The 23,402-nt window shown below is 40.2% G+C and overlaps 1 protein-coding gene across 2 annotated transcripts in view; it reads right to left on the reverse strand.

Annotated features, from left to right (window-relative positions):
- SLC7A9 (solute carrier family 7 member 9) overlaps nucleotides 1-23,402 on the reverse strand; it is a 42,709-nt gene that overhangs the window by 15,951 nt on the left and 3,356 nt on the right. The window contains exons 2-8 of one of the 2 annotated variants that reach the window (XM_070760309.1): nucleotides 19,984-20,072; nucleotides 14,687-14,875; nucleotides 11,168-11,274; nucleotides 5,887-6,022; nucleotides 5,009-5,155; nucleotides 2,824-2,971; nucleotides 795-1,037 (exon numbers count right to left, since the gene is read on the reverse strand). In XM_070760309.1, coding sequence (XP_070616410.1) covers nucleotides 795-1,008 — 214 coding nt within the window. In that variant the 5' untranslated portion in view covers nucleotides 1,009-1,037; nucleotides 2,824-2,971; nucleotides 5,009-5,155; ... (2 more) ...; nucleotides 14,687-14,875; nucleotides 19,984-20,072. Of the gene's footprint in view, nucleotides 1-794; nucleotides 1,038-2,823; nucleotides 2,972-5,008; nucleotides 5,156-5,886; nucleotides 6,023-11,167; nucleotides 11,275-14,686; nucleotides 14,876-19,983; nucleotides 20,073-23,402 lie in introns of those variants that run through there. The other variant, XM_070760308.1, reaches the window with a different exon arrangement.

The following is a 23,402-nucleotide window of genomic DNA, read 5'->3' on the forward strand; positions in this document are numbered from 1 at the left end:
AAGACTTGTGGACTTCAACTCCCATATCTATCTATCTATCTATCTATCTATCTATCTATCTATCTATCTATCTATCTATCTATCATCTATCCATCCATCCATCCATCTGCCTACCTATCCTTCCTTCCACCCATCCATCTACACACCGATCTCACTATCTCTCCAACTCTCCATCTATGCATCTATCATCTCTCTCTCTCTCTCCTTCCATTCTTTCTCCTCCTTCAGATGTCTATGGAGATTCACAGTCATCCAGCTCATGGTTGCCCCAATGCAGTGGTCCCCAAACTTGGCAACTTTAAAACTTGTGGACTTCAACTCCAAGATCTATCTATCTATCTATCTATCTATCTATCTATCTATCTATCTATCTATCTATCTATCTATCTATCATCTATCTATCATCTATCTATCTATCTATCATCTATCTATCTATCTATCTATCTATCTATCATATATCTATCTACCTATCATCTATCTATATCTATCTATCATCTATCTATCTATCTATCTATCTATCTATCTATCTATATGTATCTATCTATCATCTATCTATCATCTATCTATCATCTATCTATCTATCTATCTATCTATCTATCTATCTATCTATCTATCTATCTATCTATCTATCTATCTATCCCTGGCAAGAGGTCTTCCTCCATCCTTTCTCCTCCTCCAGAGGTCTATGGAGATTCTCAGTCATCCAGCTCCTGGTTGCCCCAATGGTTCTCCTCCAGATCCACTTCTGCTTCCATCTCTAATTTGCTTTCCATCCTTGAAGGCTAAAGACTCACCAATGGCTGCTGTAGCCAGGCACTTAATGACCGCCACGGGAGGGTCACAGCCTGGGTAAAATGGAGCGGACACATACTCTGCGAAACTCAGGCAGATAATGGCGAAGGCGCTGGGCTTGATGACCATGATACTAGACCAGGAAAACAAGAAGGCGGGGATGGGCCCAAAGGCTTCCAACAGGTAAGGATATTCTGCTCCTGATTTGGGGATCATGGTGCCCAGTTCAGCAAAGCAAAGTGCCCCTGAAAGTAGAATTTCAACATTAATACTGATGGCCAGACCTGCCTTAACCAAGGCTTCTAAATAAAAAAATGACCCTTAACTCTGTTGAGGTGTTGTTTACTAGAAATCAAGTCTTTTTTATCACACCCTGAAGATACCTGCAGATAATTATCATAACGTCAGCAGAAATTTCCCCTTCAGGACTAAACTTAGTTTTTTAAAAATTAAATACTTAGTTTTTTTAATTAATTGCATTTAGATGATTATATTGTTGTAAGCTGCCCTGAGTCTTCAGAGAGAGGCGGCATATAAATCCAATTAAATAAATAAATAAATAAACTCCCACTGTAACCCCTGCACTCTACCACCCAAAGTAAGCAGTTCTAGACCTACAGCAGAGAAATAGACACCAAAAGAGGAATCAAAGAGGCGAGTGTGATAAGCCACCTTTCTATCACCCATCAGCAGTCCCTGAAAGGTTGGGGGCAGCAAATGTATTTTTTTTTAAGGTGTAATTTTTTTTATTTTTTTCTCTCCACATAACAGCATACAAAAAACCCCACCCCAATATACTTTCTATTCTTGTTACAATAAAATAGTCTAGGATTAGTAAATCTTATACAGTAATACCTCGTCTTACGAACTTAATTGGTTCTGGAAGTAGGTTCGTAAGGCGAAAAGTTTGTAAGATGAAACATTGTTTCCCATAGGAAACAACGTAAAAGCAATTAATGCGTGCAAAGGGGGGGGAAATCGCAAAATGGCGCTCCGCTGGGCTTTGACGTCATGAAGACGTCCTTCCTGGAGGCCGAAACGTGGCCTCCAGGAAGGACGTCTTCGTGACGTCAAAGCTCCGCCCATGGAATTCCCTATTGGGATCCCCACCTCCTTTCCAGCCTCCAGATCGGCCGAAAACGCTGCCGACAATTGCAAAAATGGCGCTCCACCAGGTGGCGCTGCCTGGCTGTAACCTTCTGAAACAGCCGGGCGCTTCTCGGCGGCCTCCAGAACCCGAACTTCCGGGTTCGACGTTCGGGAGAATGCCGAGAAGCCCCCGAAAAGTTTGGGTTCAGGTTCGGGAGAACGCCGAGAAGCCCCCAGGCTGTTTTAAAAGGTGACAGCCAGGCGGCGGCGCCCTGCGGAGCACCAATTTGCGATCTGCGGTGGGTTCGTAAGCCGAAAAAAGTTCGTAAGAGGCAAAAAATTTCGGAACCCTGGGTTCATATCACGAGGGGTTCATATCACGAGGGGTTCGTATCACGAGGTACCACTGTATATTCCAGATACAATTTTTTAAAAATCCCATCTATTTAATTTCGGTATCAAATCCCACCCCCTTACTCCATTCTTTCTCATTTTGTCATCCAGATAAGTCCAAATTATCCTTTAATTGGATTCACCATTAATGTCCCTTTAAATATTAATAAAAGCAATACCTTTGACATCTTCAAGTCTAAGCAGTAGTGCCTCCTTCCCTCTTCATACATTTTTCACAAAATACTAAAAACTTTTATGAAACCCTGTTTTATCTGTTAGTAAATATAAAGACTAAACAAATACAACCTTATTGTTATCCCATTATTATATTTCATTCAATCCCTCCTAGTAAATTAAACCAAAACAACAAAGAATAAATAAAACCTTATACAATCATTTTGCTTAATCAAATCTACTCCACTTCAAATGTCAAATTTGATTTCCATCAAAACCGAGGAACGGAAGGAAGGATGTGAAAAAGAAGCTTGGCTTGACTTTATGTTTAAAAAAAGGAAACAAAATAAACAGAGTGCATGAGAAACAGTTTACCTAAGGTGGCCAAAACTCCACAAGCTGCCCAGATAATCAAGCAAGGTCCGATTGCTCCAACATTAACCAGGACAGACTTTGGAGAAATAAAAATTCCCGAACCTATCACAGTTCCGACAATAACACAAATTCCACTGATCAGACCCACCTAAGGAGAGGGGACAGAAAAGCAAACACATTTGAGATGCTTCGTTTGTTTACAATTTATTTACAATTTACAATAGTGCTGTAATCGACCTTTAAGCCACCCTGGTCACATGATTCCCAAGCCACTCCCACCTGGTCACCTGGTCAGCAAGTCCCACCCACAAAATAAGCCCCACCTACAATGTGGTAGTAAAAAATTTTTGCAGCCCTTCCCTGCCTAAGACCAACTATTCATCTATTGTTTCAGATCTTCAAATTATATTCTTTATCTAATTCTGCCTGATACTCAAGCCGGCCAAATAATTAAGCAACAAAAAACACATGTATAAATCAGTCTCCTGTCCCTTTCAACAATACAAATTAACAGCTTGGGCTATGGTGCAAACATTAACTCGACATTCCAGGAAGAGCAGAAGATTTTTTAAAGTTCTTGTGAACTTTGTTAGTCAATTCTACAACCCCTGTTCTACTAATTAACATGTTAACACGGAGAGGGGAGGACGTGCTTGGCTTGCTCTTCTGGCACCAGAGAAAGGAAATGTTCACCTTCTAAGTTTACTTGGGTTCACATCATATCTGAACAAGAAATCACTCCTTGTAGTGTGTGATTGCTCATTTCAGATATGATGTGAAGGAAACGCTGGCATCACGTGCAGGGAGAAAGGAGATACTGTTTGGGTGTCCTCCCAGGGAGTTGGGAATGAGTTGTCATCTGTCAGATTGCATCTGGATGACCCAGACAATGTCATTAGGATGAGCCTATGGGGCAGAGGTGAGTTTCAACAGGTTCTGATCAGTCCTGGAGAACCGGTAGCGGAAATTTTGAGTAGTGAGGAGAACCAGTAGTGGAAATTTTGAGTAGTTCGGAGAATTGGTAGCGGGAATTTTGAGTAGTTTGGAGAACAGGAGTGGAAATTTTGAGTAGTTCGGAGAACCAGTAGCAGAAATTTTGGGAAGTTCGAAGAACCAGTAATGGGAATTTTGGGTAGTTCGGAGAACCGGTAGTGGAAAATTTGGGTATTCGGTAGTGGAAATATTGGGTAGTTCGGAGAACTGGTAGTAGAAATTTTGGGTAATCGGTAGTGGAAATATTGGGTAGTTCGGAGAACCGGTAGTAGAAATTTTGGGTAATCGGTAGTGGAAATATTGGGTAGTTCGGAGAACTGGTAATAGAAAATTTGGGTAATCGGTAGTGGAAATATTGGGTAGTTCGGAGAACCGGTAGTAGAAATTTTGGGTAATCGGTAGTGGAAATATTGGGTAGTTCGGAGAACCGGTAATAGAAAATTTGGGTAATCGGTAGTGGAAATATTGGGTAGTTCGGAGAACCAGTAGCAGAAATTTTGGGAAGTTCAAAGAACCAGTAATGGGAATTTTGGGAAGTTCGAAGAACCAGTAATGGGAATTTTGGGTAGTTCGGAGAACCGGTAGTGGAAAATTTGGGCAATCGGTAGTGGAAATATTGGGTAGTTCGGAGAACTGGTAGTAGAAATTTTGGGTAATCGGTAGTGGAAATATTGGGTAGTTCGGAGAACCGGTAGTAGAAATTTTGGGTAATCGGTAGTGGAAATATTGGGTAGTTCGGAGAACCGGTAATAGAAAATTTGGGTAATCGGTAGTGGAAATATTGGGTAGTTCGGAGAACCGGTAGTAGAAATTTTGGGTAATCGGTAGTGGAAATATTGGGTAGTTCGGAGAACCGGTAATAGAAAATTTGGGTAATCGGTAGTGGAAATATTGGGTAGTTCGGAGAACTGGTAGTGAAAATTTTGGGTAGTTTGGAGAACAGGTAGTGGGAATTTTAGTAGTTCGGAGAACTGGTAGCGGGAATTTTGTGTCATTCGGAGAACCAGTAGCAGAAATTTTGGGTAGTTCAGAGAATTGGTAAATACCAACTCTGACTGGCCCGTCTTCATTTATTCTCCGCCTCCTGAGTTCCAACTGATTGGGAGGAAATGGGGATTTTGCAGTGTCCTCACCCTGCCACACCCACCAAGCCATGCCCACAGAACTGTTAGTAAAAAGTTTTGAATCCCACCAGCTGCTACGTGTAAGTCAGCAAAACTCTTGTGGTTCCTGGGTTCCTGATCACTGTAATCAATGTTCTTTGCTTGTCTCCGCCTTCTGTATCAGACCTCCCGGAAAGATGTTAAGCCTCTCCTGGTTTTTTCGGTCCAATTTGAACCTTAGGTGGGAAAATGCTATAAGTGCTGGAATCTTTCATTGCTATGAAAGTTAATATTATCTGCTAAATCAATAACGGAGAAATGGTGCAACCAAAGATAAACATTTAACTAGATCTGTAAACGACTTTCAAAGCGAGTCACAACATCGTACGTCTAAGGCAGGGGTGTCAAATTCGATTTCATTGAGTGCTGCATCAGGGTTGTGTTTGGACTCAGAGTTGCAGAGTGGGTGTGACCAGGGTAGGTGTGGCTAACTCAATGTCACTCATATTGGGGGCGCCTGTGTTGGCCCGAGAGTTCTGGCGGAGAAAATGGGCTCCCGAGATCCCAAATTGAGCTGCACGCACAGCTTCGGTGTCTTGCCTGTGTATGCATGCGTCACAGTGTGTTTCGCTTCTGCCCATGCACAGGATGCAAAATCTCACGAGAGGAGACTCACGTGTGTGAGATTTTGGTGAATTTTTGCTTCCGCGCATGCACAGAAGCAAAAAAATCACCAAAATCTTTTTCTTCCGTGCATCCCCTTGCTTCCTGCGCACGTTCAGAAGCAAAAACATGTTGGGGCGCGCATGCACATGGAAGACACCTGAAGCTGCACATACAGTGCACCAGTAGTGGCGATAGGAGCAATCTGCCCCTGCTCCATGGGCCAGATCTAAGCACCCCACGGTTTGTCACCCCAATCTAGGGATATTTAATTGTTTAAAAGATTATATTAATCAAATCTTGCCTCTTTCTGTAAGTTTGTGGATTTGGGTTTCTTGCTTGTGACAGATACATCATCAAGAGCCTGGTTTGCACTTTGTTTTCTGTGTCTTACGTTCTCCATCTCTTTTTCTGAATGTTTCTGTCAATGTTAGCAATCTCTGCAAAAAACAAAAGTTAACAATCATTATATTAATACAGTGGGGTGCCTCTACCTAAGAACGCCTCTATTTAAGAGCTTTTCTAGATGGTGTTCAAGATTTTTTTGCCTCTTCTTAAGAACCATTTTCTACTTAAGAACCCGAGCCCGGAAAAATTTCCCAGGAAATTTGAGAGCGGCACAAAGGCCCGGCCAGTTTCCTGCCATTCCCCCTGGGTTTCTCTCTCTGGCGCAATGTGTGGGAGGCAGCCTTGTGCTGGGTGTATGGGAGGCGCATGCTCCTCCTTGCCGCCTCAGAGTCCCTCTTTTCTTCTTTTAACCTTAAAGTTTTAGATTTTTTTTATTCACCTCACCTCACCTTCTTTCTTTGGCAGCGACTGTGCTCCTCCTCTTCCTCCTCCTCCTCCTCCCACCCAAATTCCGAGCTTTTATTTCTTTCCTATTGGTTTTCCACGCATTATTTGCTTTTACATTGATTCCTATGGGGAAAATTGCTTCTACTTACAAACCTTTCTAATTAAGAACCTGGTCATGAAACGAATTAAGTTCTTAAGTAGACATACCACTGTGTCAAGTGTTATCTTACAATTCCTTTGCTCCCTCCATCCAATTTTTTGAGTTTAATCAAATGAAGACAAGTAACCCAGTAACATAACGAAAACTAAATAATTATCAGCGGACGGATGGAATACAACAGTTAGAAACTCCAAATTCACCAGGATCGGAAAGCGCTTCTGATAAGTCATTCTTTTCAGTGGTGAAATTCAATTTTTTTTACTACCAGTTCAGTAATGGGTTCCAGGTTATGCTATGTGGTGCACACGACCCTACACAGCCCCACATGTGATTTGGCTTTTGCGCATGTGAAGTAAGCGAAATCTTGCATGTCGATGCTCGCGCAATCAAGATTTGGGAGATTTTCAATGCTTTTTTGCTTCTGCGCATGCGAGGAAGCAAAAGTATTGGTGAAAATCACCAAAATCTCGCTCTCGCATGCGTCCTTACATGAGGTTTCACTTACTGCACTTGCGCAGAAGCTGAATCTCATGCTGACTGGTACGCACGCACCCACCGGACATGTATGCACCCACGACGGCCTCGAAGGGCGCACCAGTAGCGCCGAAGAGGCGCAAATCGTCAGTGTACCAGTTCTGTGGTGTGGCTTGATGGGTGTGGCAGGCGAAGGATAGTTCAAATCTGATAGTTCAAGCCCTTCATGGCATCGGACCAGAATACCTCCGGGACCACCTTCTGCCGCACGAATCCCAGCAACCGGTTAGGTCCCACAGAGTTGGCCTTCTCCAGGTCCCGTCGACTAAACAATGTCGTTTGGCGGGACCCAGGAGAAGAGCCTTCTCTGTGGCGGCCCCGACCCTCTGGAACCAGCCCCCCCCCCCCCGGAGATTAGAACTGCCCCTACCCTCCTTGCCTTTCGTAAAGTTCTTAAGACCCATCTCTGCCGTCAGGCATGGGGGAACTGACACATCTCCCCCGGGCCTATACAGTTTATACATGGAATGTTTGTGTGTTTGTTTGCTTTTAATAATGGGGGTTTTAGTGTTTTTTAAATTATTAGATTTGTTCTTACATTGTTCTTGTTATTGTTGTGAGCCGCCCCGAGTCTACGGAGAAGGGCGGCATACAAATCTAATAAATAAATAAATAAATAAAATCTCCATTCCCATCTTACTCCTGGGCCAGCCAGAGGTGATGTTTGCTGGTTCTCCGAACTACTCAAAATTTCCGCTACCAGTTCTCCAGAACCTGTCAAAAGCCTGCTGGATTTCACCCCTAATCCTTTTCAAGTCATAATTCAGAAAGTCTGTGAAATGCAGTGAAATTGTCTCCCATTCAAACCGAGGGTAGAAAACACAGAAATATTTCTGTATAGAAATTTCACTTTAGCAACTGTAGTTTGGGTTTCAATTGTGGTTGTGAGGAATATCTGTATTAAAACCCAATAATCTCTCCCCCCACCCTGCATTACTGAACCTGCCTACCTAGTATAACAAACAGGAGCAAAAATGGAAGGTCATGATAAAACAACCCCCAAAATATTGGTTAATTTGAGTCTACATCCGAAAATGGTCTTGCAAAATCTGAACTACTTTTACTATAATTTATTACTTAAATGTGCTTCAAGAAAGATGTTTTAGTAATGTGAACTGTGTGACTGCAATTCAACACATTAGAAAGATTGGCCCCTGAACTTTGGAATTGCATTTTGCTGTTTTCTTCTTGAGGGCAAGGCATGACTCATACAAAGGATTTTATCAGATGAGAAGAAAATTTGCCATAAAACAGTTTATTGCAGGTTACTGATTGGATAATTTACTAGAAAGTATTCATCTGATTATTTTAGTTTACTTGGGTTTTTTTTGTTCTTTGATGTTGTAAATTTTATGGATGGTTTTATGTTTTAATCTGCATGGTATACTTTATAAAAATAAAAATAAAAACTTGGTATTTTTTTAAAAAATCTATTCTACGCAGCAGTGACCAGAGGTTATAAGCGCTGAAATGTCAAATGTCAAAATCCACATTTTAGGAAGGAATGTGACATTTTATTAAGCACTTTGGCTTTATCAAGCCTGTGGCTCAGCAAAGAGAATAATTTTATATAGCTGGAAGGAAATGTGTACTCCTCACGTTAAGGAATGAATTCATGATTTGTGCCCTTTTTCAAAAATGCCTTTATGTTTCATAGACAGGAAGATGTGACAGTTTGTTCCTGTACAGCCAAGATTCTATCTGAGGACAAAACTGATTTTACATTATTTGGATCTTATTTTTTTCCTTTTTGCTTAAGTTCTTCTCATTTAGTCCATGTTACAACATCCTTCCCCTGCTACGCCCACCAAGCCACCCACGACCACAGTACTGTTGGTATAAAAAAACCTAAATCCCATCACTGAGTTACAGGTGAATATTAATCTTAAAGTAAATGCTTTCTAAGCCTCAGTAAGTGGGAAGGCTTCAGATGGAAGAAAATTTAACTTATTAGGGTAAAATATATAAGAAATATATAGAGAAAAAAAACTATGAGGGAATTGTGAATTCTGGACATTATTCAGGTATAACCAATAACTATTTTCTCATTACTCAACACATTTTTTTTCATGACAAATGGATGATTTCAATATCAATAGCAATAGCATTTAGACTTATATACTGCTTTACAGTGCTTTTACAGCCCTCTCTAAACGGTTTACAGAGTCAGCCTCTTGCCCCCAACAATCTGGGTCCTCATTTTACCCACCTTGGAAAGATGGGAGGCTGAGTCAACCTTGAGTCGTTGGTGAGATTTGAACTGCTGAACTACAGCTAGCAGTCAGCTGAAGTAGCCTGCTGCGCTCTAACCACTGCACCACCTGGCTCTTGCAAACAAATGGATGGTTTCATCGTCACCCCCCATGTCCACAATCTAGCACAAATATTTATGGGTTTTAATATTTAACTTACTTGACTTTTTCTGAATACATTCTTTGCTAAAAAATGTGAGTTGTTTATTTTTATTTTTGCTTTACTGTGGGATTTTCCCCCTGTTCATATTTTGTACTGACAAACATTGGTTTGTTTTTATTTGTTAATTTCATCATCAGGAGGACCTTATCTGCATGCTAAATAGATAGATCAACATCTTAAAAGGCTCATCTAGAAAATTATGTGTAGATATAAGTAGTCCTGGACTTACAACAGTTCATTTAGTGACTGTTCGAAGTTACAACGGCACTGGAAAAGGTGACTTACGATCATTTTTCAAAGCAACTGTTCTCATAGGAATCAATGTAAAAGCAAATAATGTGTGCGATTGGGGAACCCACAGGGAGGGTAGAGGCCCTGTATCCTCCCAGGAGATTCCTAGAGAGGCCCCACGGAGGTTTCTCCCCACCTTTTCTGGCCCTGTTTCCTCCCAGGAGATTCCTAGAGAGGCCCCACAGAGGCTTCTCCCTGCCTTTTCCGGTTACAATTTCAGAGACTCGGGTTTGTAAGTGGGAAATGGTTCTTGAGAAGAGGCAAAAAAATCTTGAACACCCGGTTCTTATCTAGAAAAGTTTGTAAGTAGAGGCATTCTTAGGTAGAAGTACCACTGTACTTGGTAACTGATTCATACGTATGATAGTTGTAGCATCCTGGAATTGTATGGTTTTTGCAAGTTTCTGACTAGCAAAATCAATGGGGAGGCCACATTGCCTGAGCTGACAAGTTATTATCTGCAACGATTTACTTAGCAACTGTGGCAAGAAAGGCAAATAAAATAGGGCAAAATCCACTTAACAACCGTCTCATTTAACAAAAATAACATTTGGATCTCAACTGTGTTCATAAGGCAAGGACTTTCTTCATTCTTTGTATCTACTAGAAGATGCACGGTTCTTATTCCGGAACTGAAAATGTCCAGAGATACTTTACTAGGTGAGCCCTCTACTCCTCCACTCGCAACAGAACACCCTACGCAACTAGACTTACAATCCTAGGTTTAGAAAGCTTAGAACTACGTCGCCTTAAACACGACCTAAGTATAGCCCATAAAATCATCTGCTACAACGGTCTTCCTGTCAACGACTACTTCAGCTTCAACCACAACAACACACGAGCATACAACAGATACAGACTTAAAATAAACTGCTCTAAACTCGACTGCAGGAAATACGACTTTAGTAACCGAGTAGTTGATGCATGGAACTCACCACCTGACTCTGTGATATAATCACCCGACCCCCAAAACTTTACCCTTAGACTACCCACTGTTGACCTCTTTCGATTCCTAAGAGGTCAGTATGGGGCGTGCATAAGTGCTCCAGCGTGCCTTCCGTCCCCTATCCTAATGTTTCTCTTTTACTAACATCATGTATATAAATATTATTATATCTTTGTATACCACCACTTTGTATACCGTACTTGACAAAACAAACAGATAAATAAACAAGAGTTCAGAGAGTAGACGCTATAAATATTCCCCAGATAGAAATGTAACCACAAAGTTTCAGGACATCCTAATAAATCTTAATTCCTTCCTACACATAATAAGCTTGGGTTTTTAAAAAAAATATTTTTTTGAGCTTCAATCACAATTCGGGGATTGTTTAAGGCAGCTCAGAACTAATCCCCTGTCTTTCAACAGGGAGCTAAGAATGTCACTTACTGTCGTCGTATCTTGTGTCTATGTCATCCAAATAATCCTCCAAAGAGATACTTCTCTTCTTTCTGAGGTGCTGTTCCTTGCAAATTCAGTGTCGAGAATACCCACGGCTGGGGGGGGAAAAAGAGAGTGGGAAATTTCAGTGGCTACTTAAAACCCAAAGGTTATAAAAATGAAAGATAATAATTAAACCAGCGTGCTTGCAAGAAGCATTAAGGGCCCAATTAATTCATGTTGAACTGTGTGTGTGTGTGAGAGAGTGTGTGTTTTGGTGGATTAACCAAATGGCCTGGAAAGGAGAAGAAAGGGAAGGAGGTGTGCAAATGGAACGAAAGAATGCGAATGGTGCAGCTGGAGGCGCCAGCAAATTGCAGGTTGCCATGACTATACAAAACATCAAAGTCATGCAGGCTTCAATTAGAGAAAACAAACAAACACAGCAGCTTTTCTTTGGTGGCGATAGGAAAGCTGGTTTTCCATGGTTGTAACTCCAGTTAAATGCGGGTGGTATTTCCCATCCTCTTCCAGCTCCAAAGCTTTTGGAAAATCCTCTTGCAGAGTTGATAATACCTGTGTTGTCTAATGTCTATGGAGATCCTGTCCTATTGCTCTCCTATATCTCCTATACCTTTCTTCTATTCCTATATCTCTTCTATTTTTTCATTGATATGTTCTATTACTAGACCTTCTTTTCTATTATTTCTTAGATATATTTTACTACGAGTATCTCCTCTATAACCTTCATCATGTATTTTACTATAAAACCCTCATTGTGTATTGGACAAAATAAATAAATAAATAAACAACCCCAAAATCTTCAACCTTAAATTTATCTACTGTTGACCTCTCCCCTTTTCTAAGAGGTCTGTAAGGGGCGTGCATAAGCACACTATTGTGCCTACCGTCTATTGTCCTTCTGTCTTATTATCTTATTATCCTTTTTAATAACTTCTTTATACTTTGCTATGTTAATACAAACTATAACTCTATACTTGTTTGACAAATAAAATAAATAAATGAAATAAAAATATTTTACTGATTGATTGATTGATTTTTGTCCAATACACAATGAGGGTTTTAGTGGGTATACACATAGTAAAATATATGATGACGGTTATAGAGGATATACTCATAGTAAAATATATCTAAGAAAGAATAGAAGTTATAGGAATAGAACATATCAATGAAAGAATAGAAGAAGAGATATAGGAATAGAAGAAAGGTATAGGAGATATAGGAGAGCAATAGGACAGGGGACGGTAGGCACTCTAGTGCACTTGTACTCGCCCCTTACTGACCACTTAGGAATCTGGATAGGTCAACCGTGAATAATCCAAGGGTAAAGTGTCTTACTTTTACTCTCTACTTGTCTTACTTTTTTAAGAGCCCTAAATTCACTCTAGGCTGAAGGCATTTTTGCCGGTTATTTAAAAATAGCCTAACCATGTCATTGCTGTTATTTCTCTACGTTGGCTCTATGAAGAGCCAACATAGAGAAATGTTAGATGGCCATAGAACAACTACTTGGACCCAGGAAGATGAATGTTATTGAATGAATGTTTGTTTGGGTTTTTTATTGGTTTATATTTCTTGTGTTATTTAATGTTATATTTTTATTGTTTTATAGTGCCTATGACTGTATGCCATCCAGAGTCCACTAGGCAGTGGGCGGCTTAGAAGTTAAATAAATTAAATTAAATTTCCAGTTGGTAGTTCTCCAATGAGGTAGGGTTTGTAAGAATACGAACTGCTGATTAATTTCTATATATGATTGCTCTGTTACTATGTCTTTATTTTGCCTTTTGCCTCACAAGGAATTCCATTGATACCTATTACTTGCGTATAAGCAACTTGATACCTTCCCGTTAATGAGGAAAAAGTTCAGGATTCCAAGATAGGTGTGACTGGTATCTTTCTAACTCTATTGCTCATAATGATAATAGAAGCTGTTATTTGCCTGATAAAACAGTGCTCACCTCCATTCCAGTTCCACTTATATGCCATTGAATCAAACTAGTATCTGGCTGCATGTTCCCTTTAAAAACCATGGGGGAATAGAACAGAACAGAATAGTAGATGTTCGAAGGGACCTTGGAGGTCTTCTAGCCCGATCCCATGCTCAGACAGGAAACACTATACTATTTCGGACAAATGAATGTCCTGCCTCCTCTTAAAAGCCTCCAGTGATGGAGTATCCCCAACTTCTGGAGACAAATTGTTGTGCTGACTAATTGTTCTAACCATCAGGAAATTTCTCCTTTGGAATGGAGAATGGAGAGTGGAGTGGAGTGGAGTGGAATGGAATAGAATAATAGTTGGAAGGTATCTTAGAGGTCTTCTAGTTCACCCCCTGCTTAGGCAGGAAACCCTACACCGCTTCAGACAAATGGTTATCCAAACTTCCAGTATTGCAGCATTTACAACTTCTGGAGGCAAGTTGTTCCACTGATTAATTGTTCTCACTGTCAGGAAATTTATCCTGACTAAGTTGCTTCTCTCCTTGATTAGTTTCCACCCATTGCTTCTTGTTCTACCCTCAGGTGCTTTGGAGAATAGTTTGACTCCCTCTTCTTTGTGGCAACCCCTGAGATATTGGGAGGGAAGTGTTTTTAAAAGGAAAGTGAACACAAGAACAAGGGGACACAATCTGAAGTTAGTTGGGGGAAAGATCAAAAGCAACATGAGAAAATATTATTTTACTGAAAGAGTAGTAGATCCTTGGAACAAACTTCTAGCAGACGTGGTTGGTACATCCACCGTAACTGAATTTAAACATGCCTGGGATAAACATATATCCATCCTAAGATAAAATACAGAAAATAGTATAAGGGCAGACTAGATGGACCAGGAGGTCTTTTTCTGCTGTCAGACTTCTATGTTTCTATGTTTCTATCATGTCTCCCCTGGTTCTTCTTTTCATTAAACTAGACATATCCAGTTCCAGCAATCGTTCTTTATGTTTTAGTTTCCAGTCCCCTAATCATCCTTGTTGCTCTTCTCTGCACTCTTTCTAGATTGGATCTCTCCTTGATTAGTTTCTATTAATTGCTTCTTTCCCTGCTTTCAGCTGCTTTGGAGAATAGATTGACCCCTTATTTTTGAGAATCACAAATCATTCTTTCAAGGCCTTCACAGAAGTTTCCTCTGGATTTGCTTTCCCAAGTAACAGGTGTTGTGGCTTCAGAGCCATGATGGAGGCTGGGGACGCCCTCGGCAGGTTCAGCCTCCTTATATCTGCTGAATCATGGATTAGCAACTTTGAGACTTATGGACTTCAATGTTGGCTGGGGAATTCCAGGACTTGAAACCCACAGATCTCAAAATGCTGGATTAGCATTTTAGTTTCTGATCGTGTGTAGCAGCCATGTAATCTACACTGCTCAGAAAAATAAAGGGAACACTCAAATAACACATCCTAGATCTGAGTGAAACAAATACTCTCATTTAATACTAGAAAGCTGAATGTGCTGAGAACAAAATGAAATTGTTAATCATTGTAATTGATATTGGTGGGTGCCTTACTTTAGATATGTGAAGGATCAAGATTATGGAGAGAGATAATCCAACTCAATCTTCCGTAATATCTTTTGTAGTCACCAATCAATTCTTTAATGAATTAAATTTCATTAATTAGTCTTCTGTGCTGGCCTTCTTGAAGCAACTCAAGGCGGCATATAACATTGTAAAGGCAGACAATATATGTGAAGAAATCTATTTTTAAAAAAAGAATTATATAAAATTAATCAAAATTCTAAAAAACCCATGTACAGTCATCCACATTCATCCAATCATTCACATTCAATCATATGTTTTTTTTTAATAGATTCTGAACCGTAGATACGTATTTTTCACAAAGAGACCTGCTGTCGTAAGGGAATAATAACTTTTTTCTATTCATTTAAGGTACAATCAGGAAAACACACTTAACAACTGGGAACAAATTTTTTTTTGAAAATTGTTACAAGGTGTAATCAGTGTTGCTTCCTAAGTGGACAGTTCGATTTCACAGAACTTTGATTTACTTGGAGTTATATTCTGTTGTTTAAGTCTTCCCTTTATTTTTTTGAGCAGTATATTTTATATTTTATAGTCTTCGGAGAGGGGCGGCATACAAATCTAATAAATTGAATTGAATTGAATTGAATCATTGGGGAGAAAACAGACTAAGGCAGGTTATTCTTCTTTTGAAGTAAACAGAAGCTGAATTTGTTAAGGCTAAGGAGGTAGAAGGGAATCTTAGGTGTGTACTTGCACTGTCAAGTATTATCTGCTGACGTTCACTGTCAGATTTGAGACGGGGTTGTAATTAAGCGTTCTGTCATTATGCAAATTCAGGTCACATCTTTTCCTTTTCATGCACAAAGCATTTTAAATTATGCACGAGAGGAAACGGAACCCCCCGCTGTCGTCTCCCGTTTGAGCCGCCAGCCTTGCTAATTGCTTTCATTTTGCCCTCATTTGTCACTGAGTTTTCAAGAGGAAAAAGAAGAAGAAGAAGAAGATGTAATTTACTTCTTTAGGCAAATGAGCAAAACTCCTTGTGGTGTTTTTCCTTGTGGCTGATCAGTGGAAACATCCTGTGGATGTGCTTTAATTTGAAACACATATCAAGAGTCGCTGGATTCGCTTGGCATCTCCCAAGTATGAAAGTTTGATTCTCAAATGGAATGCAACCTCTTTTTTTAGACTGCTGTTGTCTTTTGTTCTTAAGAGAAGAGGTGAAGAAGTCTTAACTAGATATCACCATTGATGCGAGTGGTCCATGGCCAACCCAGTTGGTCAGAGATTCTGAGGAGGATGAACCAGGTCCGTCTTGGTACCCTAGGCCAGTGTTTTTGGCAACTGAGTCAGAGAGTGAGACTGAGGGAGAATTAGAACCTGAGAAACCTGAGGAACCTCCACAAACTGTAGAAACCCCAATAATGGTAATGTCTGAGTCAGAGGAGGGAGACATTAGGGATCAGGAACCCCTATTAGCCACTATAATTTTTTTACAACCACATTGTGGGTGTGGCTTATTTTGTGAGTGTGGATTGCCAGCCATGTGACCAGGTGGGAGTGGATTGCCAGCCATGTGACCAGGTGGGAGTGGATTGATGATCATGTGACTGAGGAGTGGCTTAAAGGCCATGTGACTGGCTTAAAGGTGGCCACTCACGTCAAAGGTTTGGATGAGGGTTAGGGTGGCCTGGCCTCTCCTCACCTCAAAGATATACAATTTCCCTATCTATTTACTATTACACAACATCCAAAATATACTATAGTTTGGATCCTGGAACTTGAAGTCTATGCTTTCGGAGCTTGTTTGTTTTCCTAAAGAGATTTCATCACCAAACTAGGAAACATCATCAGTGCTAGTAGGGAGCGAGGTTGGATCTCATTTTATAATTCTTGCCTTATCAGTATTGGTGGCTCTTCTATGGCTTGTGGACTTCAACTCCCAGAATTCCTGAGCCAATCATGCTAGCTCAGGAATTCTGGGAATTGAAGTCCACGTGTCATAGAAGAGTCAACTTTGCCTACCCCTGGTCTAAGAGATTCTTTGGTTGGGCTGTTTACTGTTAGCCTATTTTTGCAGTTCCTTGATTGGGATGTTTTTAGTATAGAATAGAATAGAGTAGAGTAGGGTAGGGTAGGGTAGGATAGGATAGAATTCTTCATTGGCGAAATGTGATTGGACACACAAGGAGTTTGTCTTTGGTGCAGATGCTCTCGGTGAACATAAAACTCGGTCCCACAGAGTTGGCCTTCTCCGGGTCCCATCGACTAAACAATGCCGTCTGGCGGGACCCAGGGAAAGAGCCTTCTGTTTGGCGGCTCCGACCCTCTGGAACCAGCTCCCCCCTGAGATTAGGATTGCCCCCACCCTTCTTGCCTTTCGCAAACTCCTTAAAACCCACCTCTGCCGTCAGGCATGGGGGAACTGAAACATCTCCCCCTTGCCCATGTTGTTTTGGTGTTAGATTGATTATGTGCTTGTTTTTTAATATTCTGGGGTTGTTTTTTTATGAATTTTTTAGCTTAAATTGTAATTGGATTGGTGGGTATTGGATTTGTTATTATGTATTGTTTTTACCTTGTTGTGAACCGCCCCGAGTTTGCGGAGAGGGGCGGCATATAAATCCAATAAATCAAATCAAATCAAAAGAAAAGAAATTTCTTTTTTACTTCTTTTACTTCTTGCTCATTGGCCTGTTGTTAATCTTGGGGTTAATCTATGCTCCATCTGGGTGCTGACCGCTGGTGAGAAGAGATTTGGGTCATTTTGCTTTCTTTTAAACTTGTTGTTTGTCTCTTTTGCAAACCCCACTCCTTGCTAGCACTGAAGATGTTACCTAGTTTGGGTAATGAAATGTCGGCAATCTCAGAGAGCACCAAGAACGCTTTGTTTCAATCATGAGCTACAAATATTCTCCTTAAAGTCATCAACTTTCATAAACTGCAGCTAAAATGGCTCTCCTGGGAATAGAATTGCAGGCAAGGCACAAGGAGACTGTTTTGAGTCTGTTGACTACACGATATGCTCATCTAACCAACTATTTCGACATCCTGAACTTTCAGTTAAGTAACTTTGCAAACAAATCACACTTTTTAAACGGAAGCCTTAATGTTTCCTTTGGCTAAATCCTTAGATGATAAGCCTCCTCCAGATAAAGCTGATTGCATTCTTTCTGGGGGGGTTGAAAAATGTGGTAAATGGAGATGGTGCCATAGAAACAAAACACAAAAATGGCAAAGAAGATTAGGTGATTTCCTAGTAGAGAAATATTGACCAGAAGTCAATTAAACCTAAATCAATTTCAGATAAAAATCTGAAATCCCTTTAAGGTTCAAATTTACAGTTTAAAAAACTCAGGATTGCTTTAGGAAAGAATTAAATGTAGTGGAGCAATTAGAAAATGACTTTTCCCAACCTGCCTTATTGCATATTGCAACATGTCTTGGTATGTGTGATGGTATGATTATATTGATTAGATTAGCTTTTTATTGTTATTAATGTTTGAATTTGACTTTTTACTTTTTGACTTGTTTAGCCAGCCAAAGGTGGGATTTGCCTGACCACAATAGTTTACCAGCCAGTCAACCAAATGATCGAACACACTACATGGCAGCTCCCTATCTAGAGTCCAAGGCCTCATGCAAATAACGCAACTATATTGCTGGAGGTGACGAAGGCTGGCTAGATAAAAAAGATGTCCTCTACTCCCTGGTTTAAAGGAGCCATAAAACCTGCCAGGGGAGTGAACAGAGACGGGGAGATTCCAACGAGGTCCAAAAGATAATTACAAAAGGAGATAATTAGAAAAGGGGAGAGGTCAATTGTAGATAATGTCAGGTTGAAGATGTTGGAGTTGGGGGAAGCAACAACAGTCAGGTAATGAGTTCCAGGCGGTGACTACTCTATTGCCGAAATCGTATTTTCTGCAGTCAAGTTTGGAGCGATTTACATTCGGTTTATATTTATTATGTGCTCTTGTGTTGTTGTTGTTAAAGGTGAAGTAGTCACTGACAGAGAGTATATTATGCTGTATGATTTTATGAACAACAGTTAAATCAGTTCGGACGACGTAGTTGTAAATTTTCTAGATTTAGTATTTGAAGTAGGATAATTTGTTACGTGAGGAGGAGTGAAGGACTCTTCTTGTGAAATATTTCTGGACTCCTTTGATTGTATTAATATCTGATATGCAGTGTGGATTCCACACAGGTGAGCTATATTCTAGAATAGGTCTTACAAATGTTTTGTACGCTCTGGTTAATAAATCAGTGTTTCTAGAGAAGAAGCTACATAAGATTAGGTTTACAATTCTTAATGCTTTTTTTTTTTGGACACCAACCTTTGAAAAGAGGATCCTGGGAATTACAAATCTGTCAACCAGGCTTTTTTGTAAGATAATATTGATAAAAGAGTTAAAATCCAGGCTGGAGAATTGGAGAAAACTGCCTAGCCTACTTAATCTTCTTGAATCTGGATGGCTTCTGAAAAAAACAAAACATTGCCTTGCTTAAACCATCAGAACTTTTAAGCTCTTAACAGACTTGTATCTTAATCTGCATTCAAAGGCATCTTTCTTTGTTTTCATCAAGCGCCTCCCCAGAGGTTCCTAAGAAACTTTGCAAGACCCAAGAAGAATCCTGCAGATCATTAACTAGGACAAGAAGGAAGAAAAATAATACTGTATTCCCTGTGCCGATAAGCAGAATTCCTTCTCTCTTATCAATCTGAACCTATGCCTGTCAACATCAAAGATCTACCCAGAATAGAAACTGGTGTCTCGGTGGTGCAGATGAAATGGGCAGCAGATAAATCTAATAAATAAATAAAAATAAAAGTAGGAGAGGATGAAAGCTGCAAAAGCAGACCCACAATTTAAAATGACCGTAATTTAAAATATCGGTAGGTTTGCACTGGGAATATTTAATGCATATCACCTTTTAGAATATAAAACATTAATATTCGGTGGCAACTTTTATTTAACGGCTGGGGATGGGAGAAATTATTATTTGGCCTCAGGAGGAAGATCCTGATTTACAATACTTATATTTAGGTCATTCTTTGTCAAGTGGACCAGGTGAAATTGAAGCCTTACTTGAAAAGAATGCTCTTTCAAATGAAAAAAAAAAATGAAGATGATTGATGGTGAGAAAACAGAGAGCAATAGAAAAAACCTTGCTCTTTTTAATGAAGATGATTGAAGGTGAGAAAAATGTATTCAGTTTATCAAGCATCAGAAAGCAAGTAAGCCAAAATACTCCCCCTTTCCTCTTTACAAACATCGTTCCATTTCTCCATTGTTTCTAAATTCGGGATGGTTTACCTGACGTTATTTTGAATGTTGCTAGGAGTCATTGTCAATTATATTGTACACAGCATTGTCTGTTCAAGTCTGTTCTCAATTAAATATCTCTTAAAATATGAGAAAAAGAATAAAAGCAATCCATAAAATGCATTAGCAAGGGAAGGCCAAAATTTAAAAAATATTTTTGAACAGATTCCTAAAATACATCGGTATTAATATCTCCATGACCTAGTTCATTGCAAGGTGTTGTATATGCAATAATAATAATAATAATAATAATAATAATAATAATAATAATAACAACAACAACAACAACAACAACAATCATCATCATCTAACATTAATTTTGGCAGGCACTAAATACTGTAGCTAATGTTGTCTTATTCCTAAAGGGTGAAAATTACATGGGAAGTATTACCTCTGTGTATATATTCGTATTTTCGTATTTCATCACCAGTCAGGCGCTTCCCAAGCACCTAGGACTGTGTGATGTAGATAATAATAATAATAATCACCATCATCATCATCATCATCATCATCATCATCTAACATTAATTTTGGCAGGCACTAAATACCTCTGTGTATATATTCAATTAATGCCAATACAGCCTTAATAGAAAATTGATTTTTTAAAGATGGATCAAATATTTTTTTAAAAAAAAGTGGGAGAAGGGAAAGAAAATGCTACTTATTTATTTATTTATTTATTATTTTATTTATTACTTAGATTTGTATGCCGCCCCTCTCCGAAGACTCGGAGCTGCAAGAGATCTACTGGTAGAAAAATGCTTCTAATTATTCATCCTGTTTATTTAATTATCTCCTCTTTTATATCCAGAACTGTCAGGAAGACCCTGACAGTCATTCTCCACAATTTCTCTTTCATCTCACACAGCATCTGTGACTCTTGGAGATTTGCTCTTTAAAACTCCAATTAGCCACCAATAAATCAGCAGAAGTCATCCTGCATCTTTGTCAGCATTTCATAGGGTGATATTGATTTTCAAATGATGGGAGGACCAGCCATGCTCAACGGGGTCTCTTTCATGTACTAAATATTCAGGGCTCCCGCTAGACAATTGCTCTAACCACCACCACAACCCCCGTGAACATGAAGTCTGTGCCCTTTAAAATAAATATTTTATTATTATAAAAAGCATGAAAAAACACAGTTGGGCAACCAACAAAGCTGTAAATAGTACAAAACTGTCAGCATTTGTAAAATTACACATTTATCCAAGCAATCAATAGGATAAATTGAAAACACTGGGGGAGGCAGAGGGAGGGAGGGAGGGAGGGAGGATAGTAGACAGTAGATAAGAGTGCAAAAACTTCCTCAAATCACTTTTATATTTCCACTTTTACATTTCAACTGCTATGAGAGCAACGTATTTATGGCTTGAAAGACAAAATTCAGACAGTAATATGATTTGATGCAGACCAAGCTCTAGGGTCAATTGCAAGTACTGTAATTGTTCAGAATTTTCCAGGCCAATAAACATCCATGCTTAAAGACTGGACATATTATTTATTTATTTGTTAAATTTATTTACTACCTATTTTGCTGTGGGACTATATCCAGTGATAGTGAACCTTTTTTCCTTGGGTGTCGAAAGAGCGTGGGCAAGCTCTATCGCGTATGCGCGAGTGCCCACCCCCATAATTCAATGCCTTGGGGAGGGCGAAAACAGCTTCCTCTGCCCCCTGGAGGCCAGAAATGGCCTGTTTCCCAACTTTTGGTGGGCCCAGTAGGCTGTTTCACTTGCCCCAGGCTCCTAAGGCTTCCCTGAGCCAGAGGGGAGGGTAAAAACGTCCTCCCCCATTCACCTGGAGGCTCTGTGGAAGCCAAAAACGCCCTCCCAGAGCCACTGGGTGAGCCATAAATCAACTGGCCGGCACACTCATGCACATTGGAGCTGAGCTAGGGCAACGGCTCGTGTGCCAGTAGATATGGCTCCGCGTGCCACCGCGGAGCTATTAAAATTTATTTATTTATTTATTTTATTTATTTATTAGATTTGTATGCCGCCCCTCTCTGAAGAAACAAAAAGAGTGTGAAGCAAAGTAAGATGATAGAGCAGTGATGGTGAACCTATGGCACAGGTGCTACAGGTGGCATCTGGGGCCATATCTGAGGGCATGCGAGGCTCAGCTCTTGTGGGCATGCGCGCACCGGCCAGCTGATTTTTATTTTCGGCCAATTTTCACCGTCCCCAGGCTTTAGAAGTCTTTCCAAATGGCCCAACAGGCCTACCAGAAGTCTAGAGGCATCAATGAGGCCTGTGCGCATGCACGGGGAGGGCAGCATGGGGGTTGTGAGCATGTGCAAAAGGGAGGATATTGTATTATGGGTGCAGGCAAGCACATGTGCACTATTGCATGTGCACGCACCCTTTAGGCACCCAAGCCAAAAGAGGTTTGACATCACTGTGATAGAGCAATAAGATAAACAATGAAAAAGAATACAGCACTGTGGTTTATGCACAGGTAAACGCAATCTGGGTTTATAGAATAGAATAGAATAGAATAGAACTTCTTTATTGGCCAATCATGATTGGCCACACAAGGAATTTGTCTTGGTGCATATGCTCTCAGTGTATATAAAAGAAAATATACATTTGTCGAGAATCATGTGGTACACCTCTGTGAAGTTCTAAAGAAGAGAGATCAACATAATTCCAAAATGCTCATAAGAGTGCATCAGAAAAACGAAAGAAATAAGCTAATAATTATGGGGAAATTAATCTAAACAGTTACGACTTTCACAAAGTCTGAACTCAGCCAGCACCTTGGATAGTATTCTGAAAGTGAAATTTGAAAGCCGTGGAGTACAGCTTTTTAGATGGTACCCTGGACCCGGTGAAGGGCTCCTTGTCGCTGGCGCTACCGGTGCATACTGGTGACCGTGCACATGCGTCTGCTGTGCGTGCATAAGAACATAAGAAGAGCCATGCTGAGTCGGGCCAAAGCCCATCGAGTCCAGCATTCTGTGTCACACAGTGACCCACCAATTGTCATTGGAGACCTTGAGCAGAAAGAAGGCAAAACCCTCCCTTTCCCTTGACCCCTAACAAATAGAATAGAATAGAATAGAAAAGAATTTTATTGGCCAAGGGTGATTGGACAAACAAGGAATTTGTCTTGGTGCATATGGTACTCAAGGGAATCCTGCCGGCCTCAACCAACATAGAGACAGCACATGGACATCCGTTTCAGTAACCACCGATATACTTGGCATCCATGAACCTGTAATCCTGCTTTGAAGCTATGCAAGCGGACAGCTGTCACGACCTCTTCTGGGAGTGAAACCCATAAACCAAGGCCCCTTTGGGTTAAGAAATATTTCCCTTGATTTGTCCTCACTTTCTTACCTATGAGCTTTAGGGAGGGCCCCTCATCCTAGTATTGATAGGTGATAGAGAAAATAATTTTTTTAA

The sequence above is a fragment of the Erythrolamprus reginae genome, chromosome 9 (assembly GCF_031021105.1).
Source record: "Erythrolamprus reginae isolate rEryReg1 chromosome 9, rEryReg1.hap1, whole genome shotgun sequence".
In the NCBI taxonomy this organism is placed as follows: domain Eukaryota; kingdom Metazoa; phylum Chordata; class Lepidosauria; order Squamata; family Dipsadidae; genus Erythrolamprus; species Erythrolamprus reginae.